The sequence below is a fragment of the Manacus vitellinus genome, unplaced genomic scaffold, assembly GCF_001715985.3.
Source record: "Manacus vitellinus isolate BGI_N305 unplaced genomic scaffold, ASM171598v3 scaffold_40_pilon, whole genome shotgun sequence".
NCBI classification, from domain to species: Eukaryota; Metazoa; Chordata; class Aves; order Passeriformes; family Pipridae; genus Manacus; species Manacus vitellinus.
In genome coordinates, this window is record NW_021940541.1 from 3698984 (window position 1) to 3712534 (window position 13551).

General features: G+C 40.4%; 1 protein-coding gene across 1 annotated transcript; it reads left to right on the forward strand.

Annotated features, from left to right (window-relative positions):
* Nucleotides 1-3488: 3488 nt before the first annotated feature.
* OAT (ornithine aminotransferase) lies at nt 3489-12918 on the forward strand. The gene is made up of 9 exons (XM_008928500.4): nt 3489-3714; nt 4637-4861; nt 4989-5084; nt 6460-6587; nt 8380-8502; nt 9185-9313; nt 10177-10290; nt 11058-11202; nt 12118-12918. Exons 1-9 carry the CDS (start codon nt 3516-3518, stop codon nt 12276-12278), a joined length of 1320 nt encoding a protein of 439 aa, XP_008926748.2. The 5' UTR covers nt 3489-3515; the 3' UTR covers nt 12279-12918.
* Nucleotides 12919-13551: the final 633 nt, after the last annotated feature.

Here is a 13551-nt window from a genome sequence, read left to right on the forward strand (position 1 = left end):
CGGCGGGCGCTGTGTCGGTGCGGGGAGCGGGGCCGGTGACAGCCCCGTCCCTCCGCTGTGCTGTGTCAGGCCCGCGGTGCTCCAGCTTTGCCTCTGCAGTGTCTTCGACGTTGGATTTGGCGGGGGGATGGCGAGCGGGATCTCCTGTTTCACTGCTGGGTTTATTGCTTTTTATTTTTTTTTTCTTTTGCTGGAGAAAAGGAGGCTCGGGGGGACCTTCTCTCTCTCTGTGGCACCCTAACAGGAGGGTGGTCGGGCTCTGCTCCCAGGGAACAAGGGACAGGATGAGAGGAAGCGGCCTCAAGCTCTGCCAGGGGAGGTTTAGGTTGAACATCAGGAGGAATTTCTTCACAGAAAGGATAATTAGACATTGGGAGGGGCTGCCCAGGGACGTGGTGGAGTCATCATTCCTGGAGGTGTTTAAGGAGAGACTGGACGTTCTGATCTGGTTGACAAGGTGGTGTTGGGTCATAGGTTGGACTGGATGATCTTGGAGGTCATTTCCAACCAACCTGATTCTGTGATTCAGGATTGTTCTCTCTGCCAGTTTAGGTCCTGAGCTGTTCCTGATGTCTGCAAAGGTAGCTTGGCATGTCCACACTGCTGTCCCTCCTGCTTGTCCCCTGGAACATTCACCCCCTTTCATTCAGCTGGTAAAGGCAGCAGTGTGGCACTGATTCCTCTCTGCTGTATCAACATGACTGTGACTGTTTTTATGTATTTGACAGTATCTACCATTTACCTTGGGGTGTGTTTCAGTGTCTGTCAGGGTTGGGGATGTACAACCATTCAATTTGCCTGTGAAATTGCAGGCACTGGCCCCTGTCTGGATATTCTTGCTCAACAGCTGAGCAGAGTTGTTCAAGTTTTCACAACTGTGCTTTGGGTGATTCTTCTTTTCTGATGCAAGAGCTTTTCCACTTGGTGTAATTCCCTGGCTTCTGATTCCTGTATTGCCTGCTGCAGGGCACGATCATATTTCTCACTTCCTCATGGTTGGTAACAAGATTGGGTTTCTTCATTTGGTTTGTTTATTTTTTTTTCCTTATTTTGCCCCTCCTCTTCCCTGAAATTTCGGTTCATCTTCTCTTGTGGATCATCAAAACCAGATTTTTCTCTGCCTTTTAACTTCAGAATCGTCTGTAATTCCCAGCTTCACTCAGCCCTACTCCATGTAATCTCCTAAACCTTGGATAAAATGGTGTGGTCTCACTAGCACAGTTTTCAAGGCATTTCTATTCATGGAGGGGAAAGCCCTTTTAAAAAATTCTGATTGCTATTTTCCAGCCTCTTCGAAAGAAGTAAAACAAGAACCTCAAACTGGGGATCTGTAATTCTTCATGCAGAAAGGTACCTCTCTGATACAGGGCAGATGAGAGTTTAGTTTCTTTACATCCATTGTTTCAGGAATGCCTGGGAAATCTGCAGAAGCTTGTGACAGGATTAGCTGCTCTGCCATGGAGGTGTGCCAGGCTGTCACAGACCAATTACATTTTAGCACTTAAGCAGGTTGCAATTTTGTGTGGTCAGAATTTTTTCTTGCACAGAGAATTATTTGTCTTTTTTGTTTGCAGAATCTTTGAATAACCATCTTGAAAAGTATTAACACAAATGTCTAATATTTAACAGCTGGAAACATGCCCAGAGCTGTGCAGCTGCTGTTCATCTCCTGCTGGAATGGAGACTATTGACTCTTCCTAAACTCCTGGATTTTGGTAGTTGATTTTAGTAGGTGGAGAAAGTAGTCTTTTGGCTTTGGTTAGAAGTGAGGAGCAGCAAAGTAATACCTGAGGAGTTTGCTGAAAGAAATGCCTCTCTGTTCAAGGGGACACATCCACGGTGCTGATCTTTTCCAAAATAAATCCATGACTTAGCACTTCTGTCTCTGCAAGGAGCCTGAAATAACAGCACCCTTGTGTAAACCATCCTTGCGTTCTCTTGTTGGCATTTAACACCTATATTTTGGTTAGGTTTTATGATATGCTTTGGTTGGGTGCTGCAGCAGTGTCAAGGCTGCTCAGCTCTTCAGTTTGCTGTGGAGTGTGATACAAAGGAGGCTGCATTTCATACTCAGAGTACTTATTGTAATCTGTGATCCTTTAGGGCTTAAACCATTTGGCAGCTTATAAATGTGATGTTCTGCAAGACTAGAAACTTGAGCTTTGAGAGCTGTTGGTGGCTCTCTGCTGTTCCCTGCTGTGAGGAGAGCTTGTTTGGACAGCTTTAAAAGTCCCAACTCACTTTTTCTTCTCTGGGATGTATCTTTGTGTTGTCTGAGGTGCAGGCACAGAGAAGAAATCCAAGTGTATTTGTCTCATGAAACCCTCAGATTATCATGGGTGGTAACAGTAAAGGTTGTATGTTCAGGGAAAATTGCTGAGTTTACTAAGAAAATAGAGAGTGCTCTAATAATCATTAATATCTGACATATGATTACTTTCCATCTCTTTTTTGATCACAGAATCCCAGAATGGTTTGGGTTGGAAGGGACCTCAAAGCTCATCTTCTTCCAACCCCCCTGCCATGGTCAGGGACACCTTCCACCATCTCAGGTGGCTCCAAGCCCCATCCAACCTGGCCTTGGACACTTCCAGGGATGGGGCAGCCACAGATTCTCTGGGCAACCTGTGCCAGGGCCTCACCACCCTCACAATAAAGAATTTCTTCCCAGTATCTCATCTGAATGAACCCTCCTTCAGCTTAAGTCCATTCCCCCTTGTCCTGTCCCTCCAAGCCTTTGTCCAAAGTCCCTCTCCAGCTCTCTTGGAGCTCCTATAGGCACTGGAAAGGGCTCTAAGATCTCCCCAAAGCCTTCTCCTCTCTGGGCTGAACAGAATGATGGTCTTAAAAAAATATTAATACTGAGTGCTTTATATAGTTGGCAGCATTTTAAAATCCAGAATGCAACATTTTAAAATCCAGAATGCAGTTTATGTAAAAAGTTACAAATTTTGCTTCTTAAAGCCGATCTCAGTTAAAACTAATCAATCTTTTATCACATTTGTTAATATTATCAGCTAAAGGTGATTTGTGTCTGGTGCTTCTTCCCAGTATTATATTATTTACTTTCTGATTTTGTGACAGGGTTGGTCTTACAGTAGTCTTTGGCAGAAAAAAGGCATTTCAGTAGAAAAAGAAGTTTGATGAACTTAACTTTCTTATTGCAGTTTATATTAGTAAACCAAAATTAAGGCACAGTGAAAAAAGAGCTCTTACAGGAAAAATGGTGTAACTATCTCATAGACTCGGCGAGTCACACAGCTTAGTTTTCTTTCTGTTTCTGTGAGTGTACATTAAAATAGAAAGAAAATACTAGCTTGAACTTAATCCCCCGTTAATTTATACTTCACATAAGCTTTCTTGCTTGAGTTGCAGAAGAGTTGGGAAACCCATAATCCTGGCAGTAAAACCCCTTCGGTCACCCCGCGTGTTTCGTCCGGAGCGTCGTTAGTGCTAATTATTAACTGTCTTTATTTTTCCCCCTCAGATCTATATCAGAATACCTGAGGTCCATCATGTTTTCCAAGCTGAGCCGCCCCCAGAGTGTTGCTGTTCTCTCTCGAGGTCTCCACGCATCCCTGAGTTCTGCTGCCTCAGTTGCTCCCAAAAAAACCATTCAAAGGCCCGTCTCCTCTGAGTCGATCTATGAACGGGAGGCTAAATATGGTGCCCACAACTATCACCCGCTGCCTGTTGCTCTGGAAAGAGGGAAAGGTATTTTATTTAGGTTTCCCTGAGTGTTGTGGAGGAGATGTGTCTGTGCAGGTGGGATGGGATCAGTTTCTGAACCATTGTTGGGTGTTTTTTTAGGGTGGAATTGAGATAATCGGTGAAATCAAGACAGCTAATTGTTGGTTAGAGAGCTGGATCATTATGCATAAAGCCATCTGATTAAATGGTGATGTCTCTAAAATATTTTATCTAAATAAAGGTCAAAGTTCTGATAATCTCCAGAATAACTCAGCAGGAAAATTGTCAAGCAACTTTGTTTCTTCTTTTGCCTTGTTTGGGGAGGTTTAATGTTAATATGAACATGAAAAGGTGCATTGGAACCCTATTTAAGTCCTTGTGTACTGTTCCTGTGTTATTGCTTAATTTAAATTTACTCTGGTCTTTAATTATATTTAAGGGGCTTTTTTTGTCCTGTGAGTTTATGTTAAAATGCTATCAGCATAGTGATCCAATAGTTTCTCTTTTTCAGGGCACATTTTGACAGCTCAGAGCCTTCAGCCTCTTGAGTTTTGAGATTATTTGGGTTCTGTTGATTTTTTTCTTTATTTTATGACCTCCAGTTAATTCTCTTACAGAAGTTTTCTTCTCTATCTACCTTTTAGTGCCTAAAACAGAGACTTGGGGGGGAGGTAATAGTCTGATATTACTAACTCCATGGAACGGCAGCTTTATATTGGAAATGCTTCTTTTTTTTTGTTTCCTTATTTATACCGTACTAGTTTTGTTGCTCATGATCTCTTTGTCAACTGATTATTTTCTAGAGGCCCTTTCAGGAATGCCCTCAGGGATAGAGAGAATACCATTTAAATTGGCCAGGTTGTGTTGTAACCCTTAGTTTATACCATTTAGTATTATCTCACGTCGTCTTTTATTTTGTGTGTTGACCATATGTTTGTTTTCCCAGGTGTTTACGTGTGGGATGTTGAAGGTAGAAAGTATTTTGACTTTCTGAGTGCTTACAGTGCAGTTAATCAAGGTCACTGTCACCCAAAAATCGTGGATGCTCTGAAAGCTCAGTCTGAAAAACTAACCCTGACATCCAGGGCGTTCTACAACGATGTACTTGGTGAATATGAGGAGCTCGTCACCAAAATGTTCAATTACAACAAAGTTCTTCCAATGAACACAGGTGAAGAAATGATTTCATTTCCATTTTATTTCTTGTCTGTGAGATTCAGCAGCTGTGATACATTTGGTACTGCACTGATGGCCTCTCTCATATACAGGAGTGATCATGGTGCTGCTTTGTGTTTCAGGAGTGGAAGCTGGAGAAACTGCCTGTAAACTGGCTCGGAAATGGGCATATACTGTGAAAGGAGTCCCAAAATACAAAGCTAAAATTATTTTTGCAGGTATGTTAAGTGTTAAAAGCTGATCAACCTCCTTAAAACTCTGTGTTATGAGTTGAGGCATTGAGGAGGAAGACAGCTCTGGACACTGGATTGATGAGAGGCAGCCTGAAGTCACGTGGAAAGTACACTCAGTCCCCCATGCTCTTTTAACCACTTGAAGCTTAGTATCTTTTTATTCTTAACTGCTTGTCTTTTATATAACTTTTTTGTGAAATCACTCCTCAAATTGCTGCCATGCCTCTCATAGGTTGCACAGTAGGGTTAAACCTGCTTCCCTCTTAGGCTTCACCCTACCAGTGGTTTTCTTTGCATCCTTGAAGTCTTCCAGAGATTGACATTAACCTAGTAAAGCCATATTGGAGTCTTGATCATATAATGAAAGTAAAAGCAGTATTGCTGAAGTAAATATTGGGCCCTGAATCTCTGTTGAAATAGTTCCTCCCTTTACCTGCCTGCTCTGCTTGGCTCCATAACAGGGAGAAGTTACCTGCCCCTGAAGAGACTGTCGTGCTTAGCTAAATAAAAAAATGGAAAACCCCCATATATAATAAGAAAATCTGATATATATATATATAGTGTTCTTTGGTTATAGATAAAATATTCTTGTCAGTGCTAATGTTGTTCAATGATTCTGTATTTTATTAAACCTTTCAGAACAAAGCTTACTACTTAAATATTGACCTTTTTCCCTGAAGTTGCTACAGCTGCAAATACTAGTTTTAACTTCTGGTACATATAGTACTTGAACCATAAGTGCCATTAGGCAGCATTTGTAAATTACAATTCATAGTTGAATATTGCATTATGTTTTCTGGGACTGAATAGAGATTTTTTTAAAATTTCTTCTGGGAGTTCTTTGAACAAATGCACTTCTCTGTCCTTTTCTTCTATATATATTTTATTTTGCTCTTCATATGTAAGTGGGTTTTTCTGGGTCTTTGAAATGCACAGAGTGTATTTTCTGATTTAGGCTTAGTGGCAGCTTTATTTTTAGGACTTAAATTAGGAGTGGTGGTCATTTTCCCTGCTATATTTAATAAGTAATATTTACATAAAAGCTGAACATCTTCCTTAAAAAGATGTTATCTGACTTATTTTCAATTTTTCAGACTACTAACAAAATTTAAGGAAATTATTTTGAATAAACTTACCAGGTCTTAGAGTATAATTTTATTTTGTTTTTTTATATATTCTTTTGATATAGCAACACGGTATATTTATGACATCAATACAAAATGCTAACAATTAGAAGAAGGATGATAATATGCTCATGTTAGATAACTTAAAATGCAGTAACAAATGGAAAGTATGATGTCCTTTAAACTGTTCTGGCTCTTGGTCAGTTTTGTAACAATCCCCCTCTCTTTTTTTTCAGCTGGCAACTTCTGGGGCAGAACAATGTCTGCAATCTCCAGCTCTACTGACCCATCCAGCTATGATGGATTTGGGCCCTTCATGCCAGGTTTTGAAGTGATCCCGTACAATGACCTCCCAGCTCTTGAGGTATTTGACAATTTTATCATTTTACAATGTCTCTTTGGTAAATTACAAAGCAAATCAGAAGCTTATCCCTTTGACACTAAGATAGATACATGTATCTAGATTTATTTAAGAAATATATATGTTATTGATGTGCATAGGAAATGTGTGTAAATTCTGCTTTGGTTTTGATTTTCTGTTTTGCTTTAGGGTGTTACAGAAAAACCACATGGTCTGTTTCCTCTCACATCTCACTAAGATGTTCAAGGTACAAATGAAGAAAAACAGATAAACCATAATGGAATTCAGATCAGTAGCTTACGTTCCAAAAGTCAGGACTTGATTTCTGAAACTAATACCTTTAGCTACTTTTCTCAGAAATGCTGTGCATTCTTCAATGAGTAGATAACTGAAAGAGAATGGGTTTAGATTGGATATTTTGAAGGAATTCTTGGCTGTGAGGGTGGTGAGGCCCTGGCACAGGTTGCCCAAAGAAGCTGTGGCTGCCCCATCCCTGGAAGTGTCCAAGGTCAGGTTGGATGGGGCTTGGAGCAACCTGGGCTAGTGGAAGGTGTCCCTGCCCATGGCTGGGAAGTTGGAACTAGATGGGCTTTAAAGGCCCTTCCCATCCAAACCACTCTGTGCTTGTATGACTGGAATTCACACAGTTGCAAAGAAGTATTTCCATTTCAAAGCATCCTTAAAACCGTGCTAGGCTGGTGTTTCACTTAAGCTACTGAAATGCCAGGGATTCTGCATTTCCCTGGGTTTCCTGAGTTTTATCCTGTCAAACTGTTGGAGAGGGTTGACCTTGATTTGTCTAAAATTTTCCACCTTCATAATGTGGGTTTATATATTAAAGGGTATATTGGGCTTGGTGGCAGCCACGGGGTGCTGGAACTGGGACCTGGGAGGCAAGAGGGTTCCAGCCAAATACAGATAGTCCTGGAGGGCTTGGAATGTTGGCATTGCCACTTTTGTCATAGAATCACAGAATGTTTTGGATTGGAAGGGGTCTTAAAGATGGTCTTTTTCCAATCCATTACCTGGGAACATCATCTCCGTGAGCAAAAAAGTTTTGTTGGTTCTGCTTCATACAAGGGGATGGGCTGTGGAGATTGGAGGGATTGTAGGACAGAGTTGATTGTCTCCTTAGAGTTTGGTTAGGATGAAAACAAAGGTCTCTCAGTGTTTTAGTTGCAGTGTGGAAAAGCTTGCTCAGGTTTGAACCTACATCAGGGTGCCCATTGTGAAAGGCCTGTAAGTATTTAATGGCTTCATTAGAGCTGAATCCATTCTGTTTATGGGGCCATACTGAGAAAAGCTGTAGTAAATTCATGCTGGGAATCATCACATCTCTTGTGTCTCGTGGACTTCTAAACCTTTTTGAACTTGATAGTGCAAGAATGTACCTGTGGACTTTGCTCTAAGGTAAAATTGTTCTGGAGAGGCTCCATTCTTTTTTGTTTGAGGGGAGAGTTGAGCAATTGTTTGTCTTGTATGGGGTCATGCAAAACTGAGGGTATTTCTGAGGTAATTTATGGACTGATCTGATAATCTGCTTATCTGAGTCTGCAATTTTTAAGGTTTGTACCTTCCCAAGTGAGCACAGCAGCTCATTTTACAAGGCAAATAGTGACATTGTGTTGGAACTGAAATGGCACTCAGGGATAACTGCTTGACATAAATGCCATTATCGTGCCTTAAGGAAAAACACTGGGGCTAGGATTAGGTTCTGCTACATGTATTTTCCAAATTTGACCTGAGTAAAGGCTTTTTCTTTTTGTCTTTCCCACTTATATGTCCATTTTTACAGCGGGCCCTTCAAGATCCCAACGTGGCAGCTTTCATGGTTGAACCAATTCAAGGGGAAGCAGGTGTGGTTGTTCCTGACAAGGGTTATCTCACAGGAGTGAGGGACCTCTGCACAAAACACAATGTAAGGAATTCACTGTAATAACGTGGTTTAAACATTACTGTGTTTACTGCTGTATCTTGTAAGGTCATCCTTATATACTAGGTGTAGGACTTCATATATGATTTAATAATCTCCTTTTATTTCAGTGCAATAGGGCAGGGATACTTCTTGTATTTCCTGCTAATACCTTACCAGAAAGTACTTCTTAGCAATGCACATTTTTCACTATTTCTTACCACTGTCACTGGTTTAAGTCACTGATGAATGTTCTTGAACTGCATTTATTTTAAATTAATTGAGCTTTTAATTTATTTCTCACATTCTAAGTTTCTTGGGACCAAAGCAAATTACTGCAGTAATTAATAATTACCATGGCTGTTCGGGGCCCTTGTTGGTGGAGTGCATAAGTGCCAAGAATTTGTAACAGCAGTGGGTCACAGAGTGAAACACTGAAGAAAATGCTTATCAGTGATCTCTGGTTTAAAAATCAGTGGTCTCTATTGCAACAGAATTCAGTCTAATTTGCAAGTACTAGTCATAATTCCTTCTATACCTTCAGAGGAAGGTATTGACATATTATTAATAAAGTTGTCTTTATTATTGTTGTGATACCTCAAAAAAAGGAGAGCTGTATTGTTTGAATTGAGTTAGGGATGGGAGTGAAACACATTGTCTGATCTCTGCTCTTTTTGTCTCTCTGAAGGTTCTGTTTATTGCTGATGAAATACAGACTGGTTTAGCCAGAACAGGGAAAATGCTGGCTGTTGACCACGAAAATGTGAGACCTGATATAATTCTTCTTGGAAAGGCCCTTTCTGGTGGCTTGTATCCTGTGAGTAACAAAGAAATACCAGTAATCTGAAATAATATCAAATTATTCAAACATTTGTTGAATAATGATTTTTTTAGTCATTAACACTGAAAATCTACCAGTTGGAAGAACAATAGCTCTGATATTTGTTGTGCTTGGAATTTGTTGTTTACAAGATTAGCTATGATTTATGACCAGACAGCCCAACCTGTGAGAGATACATAATAAAACAGTGGAATACCTAATAGTACCTTTTTAGCTGAAATGGCTGTTTTTCTGTCAGGAAAATAAGTGTCCAGTAGTCAGCTTTTCATTATGGAATTTCTGGTTAGTCTTTTTTACTCTCTCTGGAGAGTGAGTTTATCACAGCCTTGCTGTGATTAGTTTCTAGATGAATTCTGTAGAGGATAAAATACTAATATATGTTAAAACACACATTATGGAGCTGTTTTGGAACAACTGGCATGATTTCATGTGTTTGGCATGTCTGCATGACTGATTTTATCTTCTTGGAGTGACTTAAATTCCTGCTGATTAGGCTGGAAACTACAACATGCCTTGAACTATTTTGGCTGATTGAAGGTATTTCTGAGTTGTTAAACCAAGTGTTGAAGCTTAAGGTCTTGAAATAATATTCAGTTTGGAGAAATGCCTCTCTGCTGTAGTTGGGAGTTACATGTTACCACTATATCTAAGTGTATTTAAGGGATTAATTAGGGGATTGCCAGATCTTCTCTTCTGTATACAGAACTGGGGATGTAAATGTAATTTATTACCATAGGCTAAAAATTTCCCGAGCCCTGAGGAAAAGTTTGATTCAGAGATATTAAAGTTTACTGTTTTAAATATGTCTGTAAGTGAATTTGCTGACCTCCCCACTTTAGGTCTCAGCTGTACTGTGTGATGATGAAATCATGCTGACCATTAAGCCTGGTGAACATGGATCTACATATGGAGGAAATCCATTGGCTTGCCGTGTGGCAATGGCAGCACTGGAGGTTTGTGTGTCCTGATAAAGCTTTGGAATCCAAAGGAAAAAAGTGTCACACTGACATGATCTTTGGTTAAATAAATGATATTATTTCTTATGCTGGGAGTATCAATCCAGCTTTAAGTACAAATGGAAAATTGGCAGTGGTTATCTGCACAGATCACAAAACAAATTCTAAAGTTTTTGTTGGAAGTGTGTCCTAATTCCTGTGTTCTTATGGTCTTAATGTCTTAAATGTCAAAATAAAATTTATATAAAGGGAGTTTCAGGGCACTTATGTAAATTTGGTCAAATAGCTTCACTAAGTTCATGAAGACACTTTGAAATTGGATTATATTGGATATACCAGCAGAGGCTGCTCTGTGAGCCTGATAAAATGTGTGTGCTACTGGAACTCAAACAGAAGCTAAAATGTCTTGTCTAGAGTGTGTAGTTTAATTATTCTGTGACTGCCTAATTGACTACATGGGATGCAGGTCACTCAGAAAGCTTCGTCAGAACTGGAGAGATTAAGAATCTTTAGAGCTTTACTGTTGACTTGCAAATAACTGCAAATGGCAGTTTTGAACAAAATTTCAAAAATATTATTGTTTCTTGTAAAAATGAATGAGTAAAGGCTTGATACCAGTCTACTGGGATATGCAACCTTTGACAGTGACACTCTGGCTGCAACAGCTTTTGTATCTCAGTAGCTGTAATGTCATTTACCCTTCCAGCGTGGTACATAAAACAAATGTGGTGCCCTTCAGCTGACTAGATCTGACTTCCCTTTAGGTAATTGAAGATGAAAACTTGGCAAAAAATGCAGAAATAATGGGTAACCTACTAAGAAATGAGCTCATGAAGACGCCGTCCAACATTGTAACTGCTGTGAGAGGAAGGGGGCTGTTAAATGCAATTGTAATCCGGGAAACCAAAGGTGAGGAAATACAGTCAACTGCACCATCACAGCATGAAAAAGTACTTTTCAGCTTAAATTGTAGGTGGGAGATGGTATATAGGCATCATGTTTGTGTTCAGATCTTGGCTAGAGTACTGTAGTACCTACCGAAAATTTATTCAAGTGTGTGCTGTTAAAAGTAAGTGGTTTTAATTAAGGCTGAACAATTTTTTAAAAATCATTTGAATTCTTTTGTGATTTGATAATGTTCAAACCTGATGGTGAATCTGCCTCTCAACAAATAACCCTTTTGTCTCCTCATTGGAAGAAAACTGGCCACATTTGGAACACTAGTTTTTGCCAGATTATGGAAGGATTGGCCGAGGTTGGTTTTTTTCAGGATGGTTAGAATAGTACAATGAATACAGGAGGGTACAAGGAAGAAAAAAGTTAATGACTGAGAGTGTGTTTCTAGGGATTAACACCTCAAATTATATCAGAAAACTGGATATCAAGGCTCTTTATCAAGGGATAAAGTGCTGTAGGGAGGTGGTGTAATTTTCTAAGACGTGCACATGACGCACTGAAATCCAGGTTGCACAAATGTGACTTTGTCCCAAGTCCTGTCCAGATGTTCCTTTACCTCCCCTTTTCATGGCTCCCCTTTTTTAAATGTATTGCTGCATCTAGACAAGCACTGAGCTGTGAAGGGGCCAGAACTATCTGTGTGCTGGAGGCAGACCTGTGAGACAAATCCCCAAACTTTGCAGCAGTTCCGCTCAGTGCAGATTCCGGGGAGCTGCTCGGAGTGACTCCATTTGTGAACACACTCCATCTCACTGCTGGATGGCAAACACAGAGTCTGGCCCCACACACCACGTGCTGCAGTTGTGACACCACTTCTGCTGTGGTGTAAATGCCCTCAGTGTCCTGTTCTCTCTCCTGTGGTTGCAGACTACGATGCCTGGAAGGTGTGTTTGCGGCTCCGCGATAACGGACTCCTGGCCAAGCCCACTCATGGGGACATCATCCGTCTGGCACCACCACTGGTGATTAAGGAGGATGAAATCAGAGAGTGCATCGAAATAATTCACAAGACCATCCTGTCTTTCTGAAAAACATGGCTTTTACAGTCTGTCTGCTGACTGCTCCGAGGTGCTGTGCTGAAATGTGTGCGATGAAGGCCTGCTCTTGAAGCAATCATCTCTCATTCCTTTTATCTAAGAGGACTTGTAGCTGTATCTTTAAATTATAGTGGCTTGATAAAGAATGATTTTAAAGAATTTCCAGTCTTGGAATACTTGGAAATAAAGTGGTGAGGCGCTGTTCATCTGCTACTGAACAGTCGAGTCAGCATGTTTGAGGGGAGATATCTGTAGAAATGTGCTTAATTGCTGAAAGTCCTGGCCACAGTTTAAATTTTGATTTATATCTATATTTTACTAAGGGTTGTCTTGCACTCTCATGTCACTCTCCACAAACATTTGGCATTTTTGCCCCCCGGCGAGATGGCTGTAGGAAGGAAGCACTTGTCATTATGGATGAAATTTGTGTTTCTCATTTGTAGCTTGAAAAAAACCTCTAATGCTGAAGGTTTGACAAACTGGGTGTTATGCTGGTGAACTTGAGAAGCATCGAGCTGTGTTCTGTGTGTACAATATTTTGATTGTATGACAAGAGATGCTGTTTTCAAGCCTGGCCTCAGTGTTCGGCTTTGCAGTCTTGTAAAATAAATCTGAGCATATATATCTGTTTTTACTGTTACAAAACTTTCTATGATTGGGATGTTTATATTAAAACATACTTTGCATTAAAAAAAAAAGTTAACATGCAACTAAGATACTCAGTCTATTCAAAAAGCACAAAGCTTATAGAAACTTAGAGTTTTGAATACTTAGCTGGTTTTAGCTGAGACTAAACCCTGATTAATCACTGTTAGTGCAAAATGTTCCCTTTGCTGAGCACAGGGGTTAAATACAGTCACATGTTCATAGTGGGAAGTGGTAAATAATCCCTTGGTGTTTTAAAGGCAGCTTAGTTCATGAAAGTGAACCAATCTGCTGGTTGGCTCTCAGAACCATTTACCCTCCCCTTGGTTTGGGTGAGACAGAATGATTAGTCATCTGTGGGTGAAGGAAGACTGATTTCCATTTGGAAAAGCCTCATTGTTGCAAGGGGTAATGTGTCACTGGGACTGTTATTCTTAGGAATAAGAAAGAAATGCAGCGGGGTGTTGCTGAGGAAGTTTGACATTTCTGAGAGCTGTGCTTATGGAACCTGATTGGGAAGGAGGGAAATAACTGAAGGAAACCTCAGTGTAAACAGCATTTGGTCTCTGAAAGGACTCCAGCAAAAGGTAAACCCCCAAACTCCTTGGCAGCCTGAAAG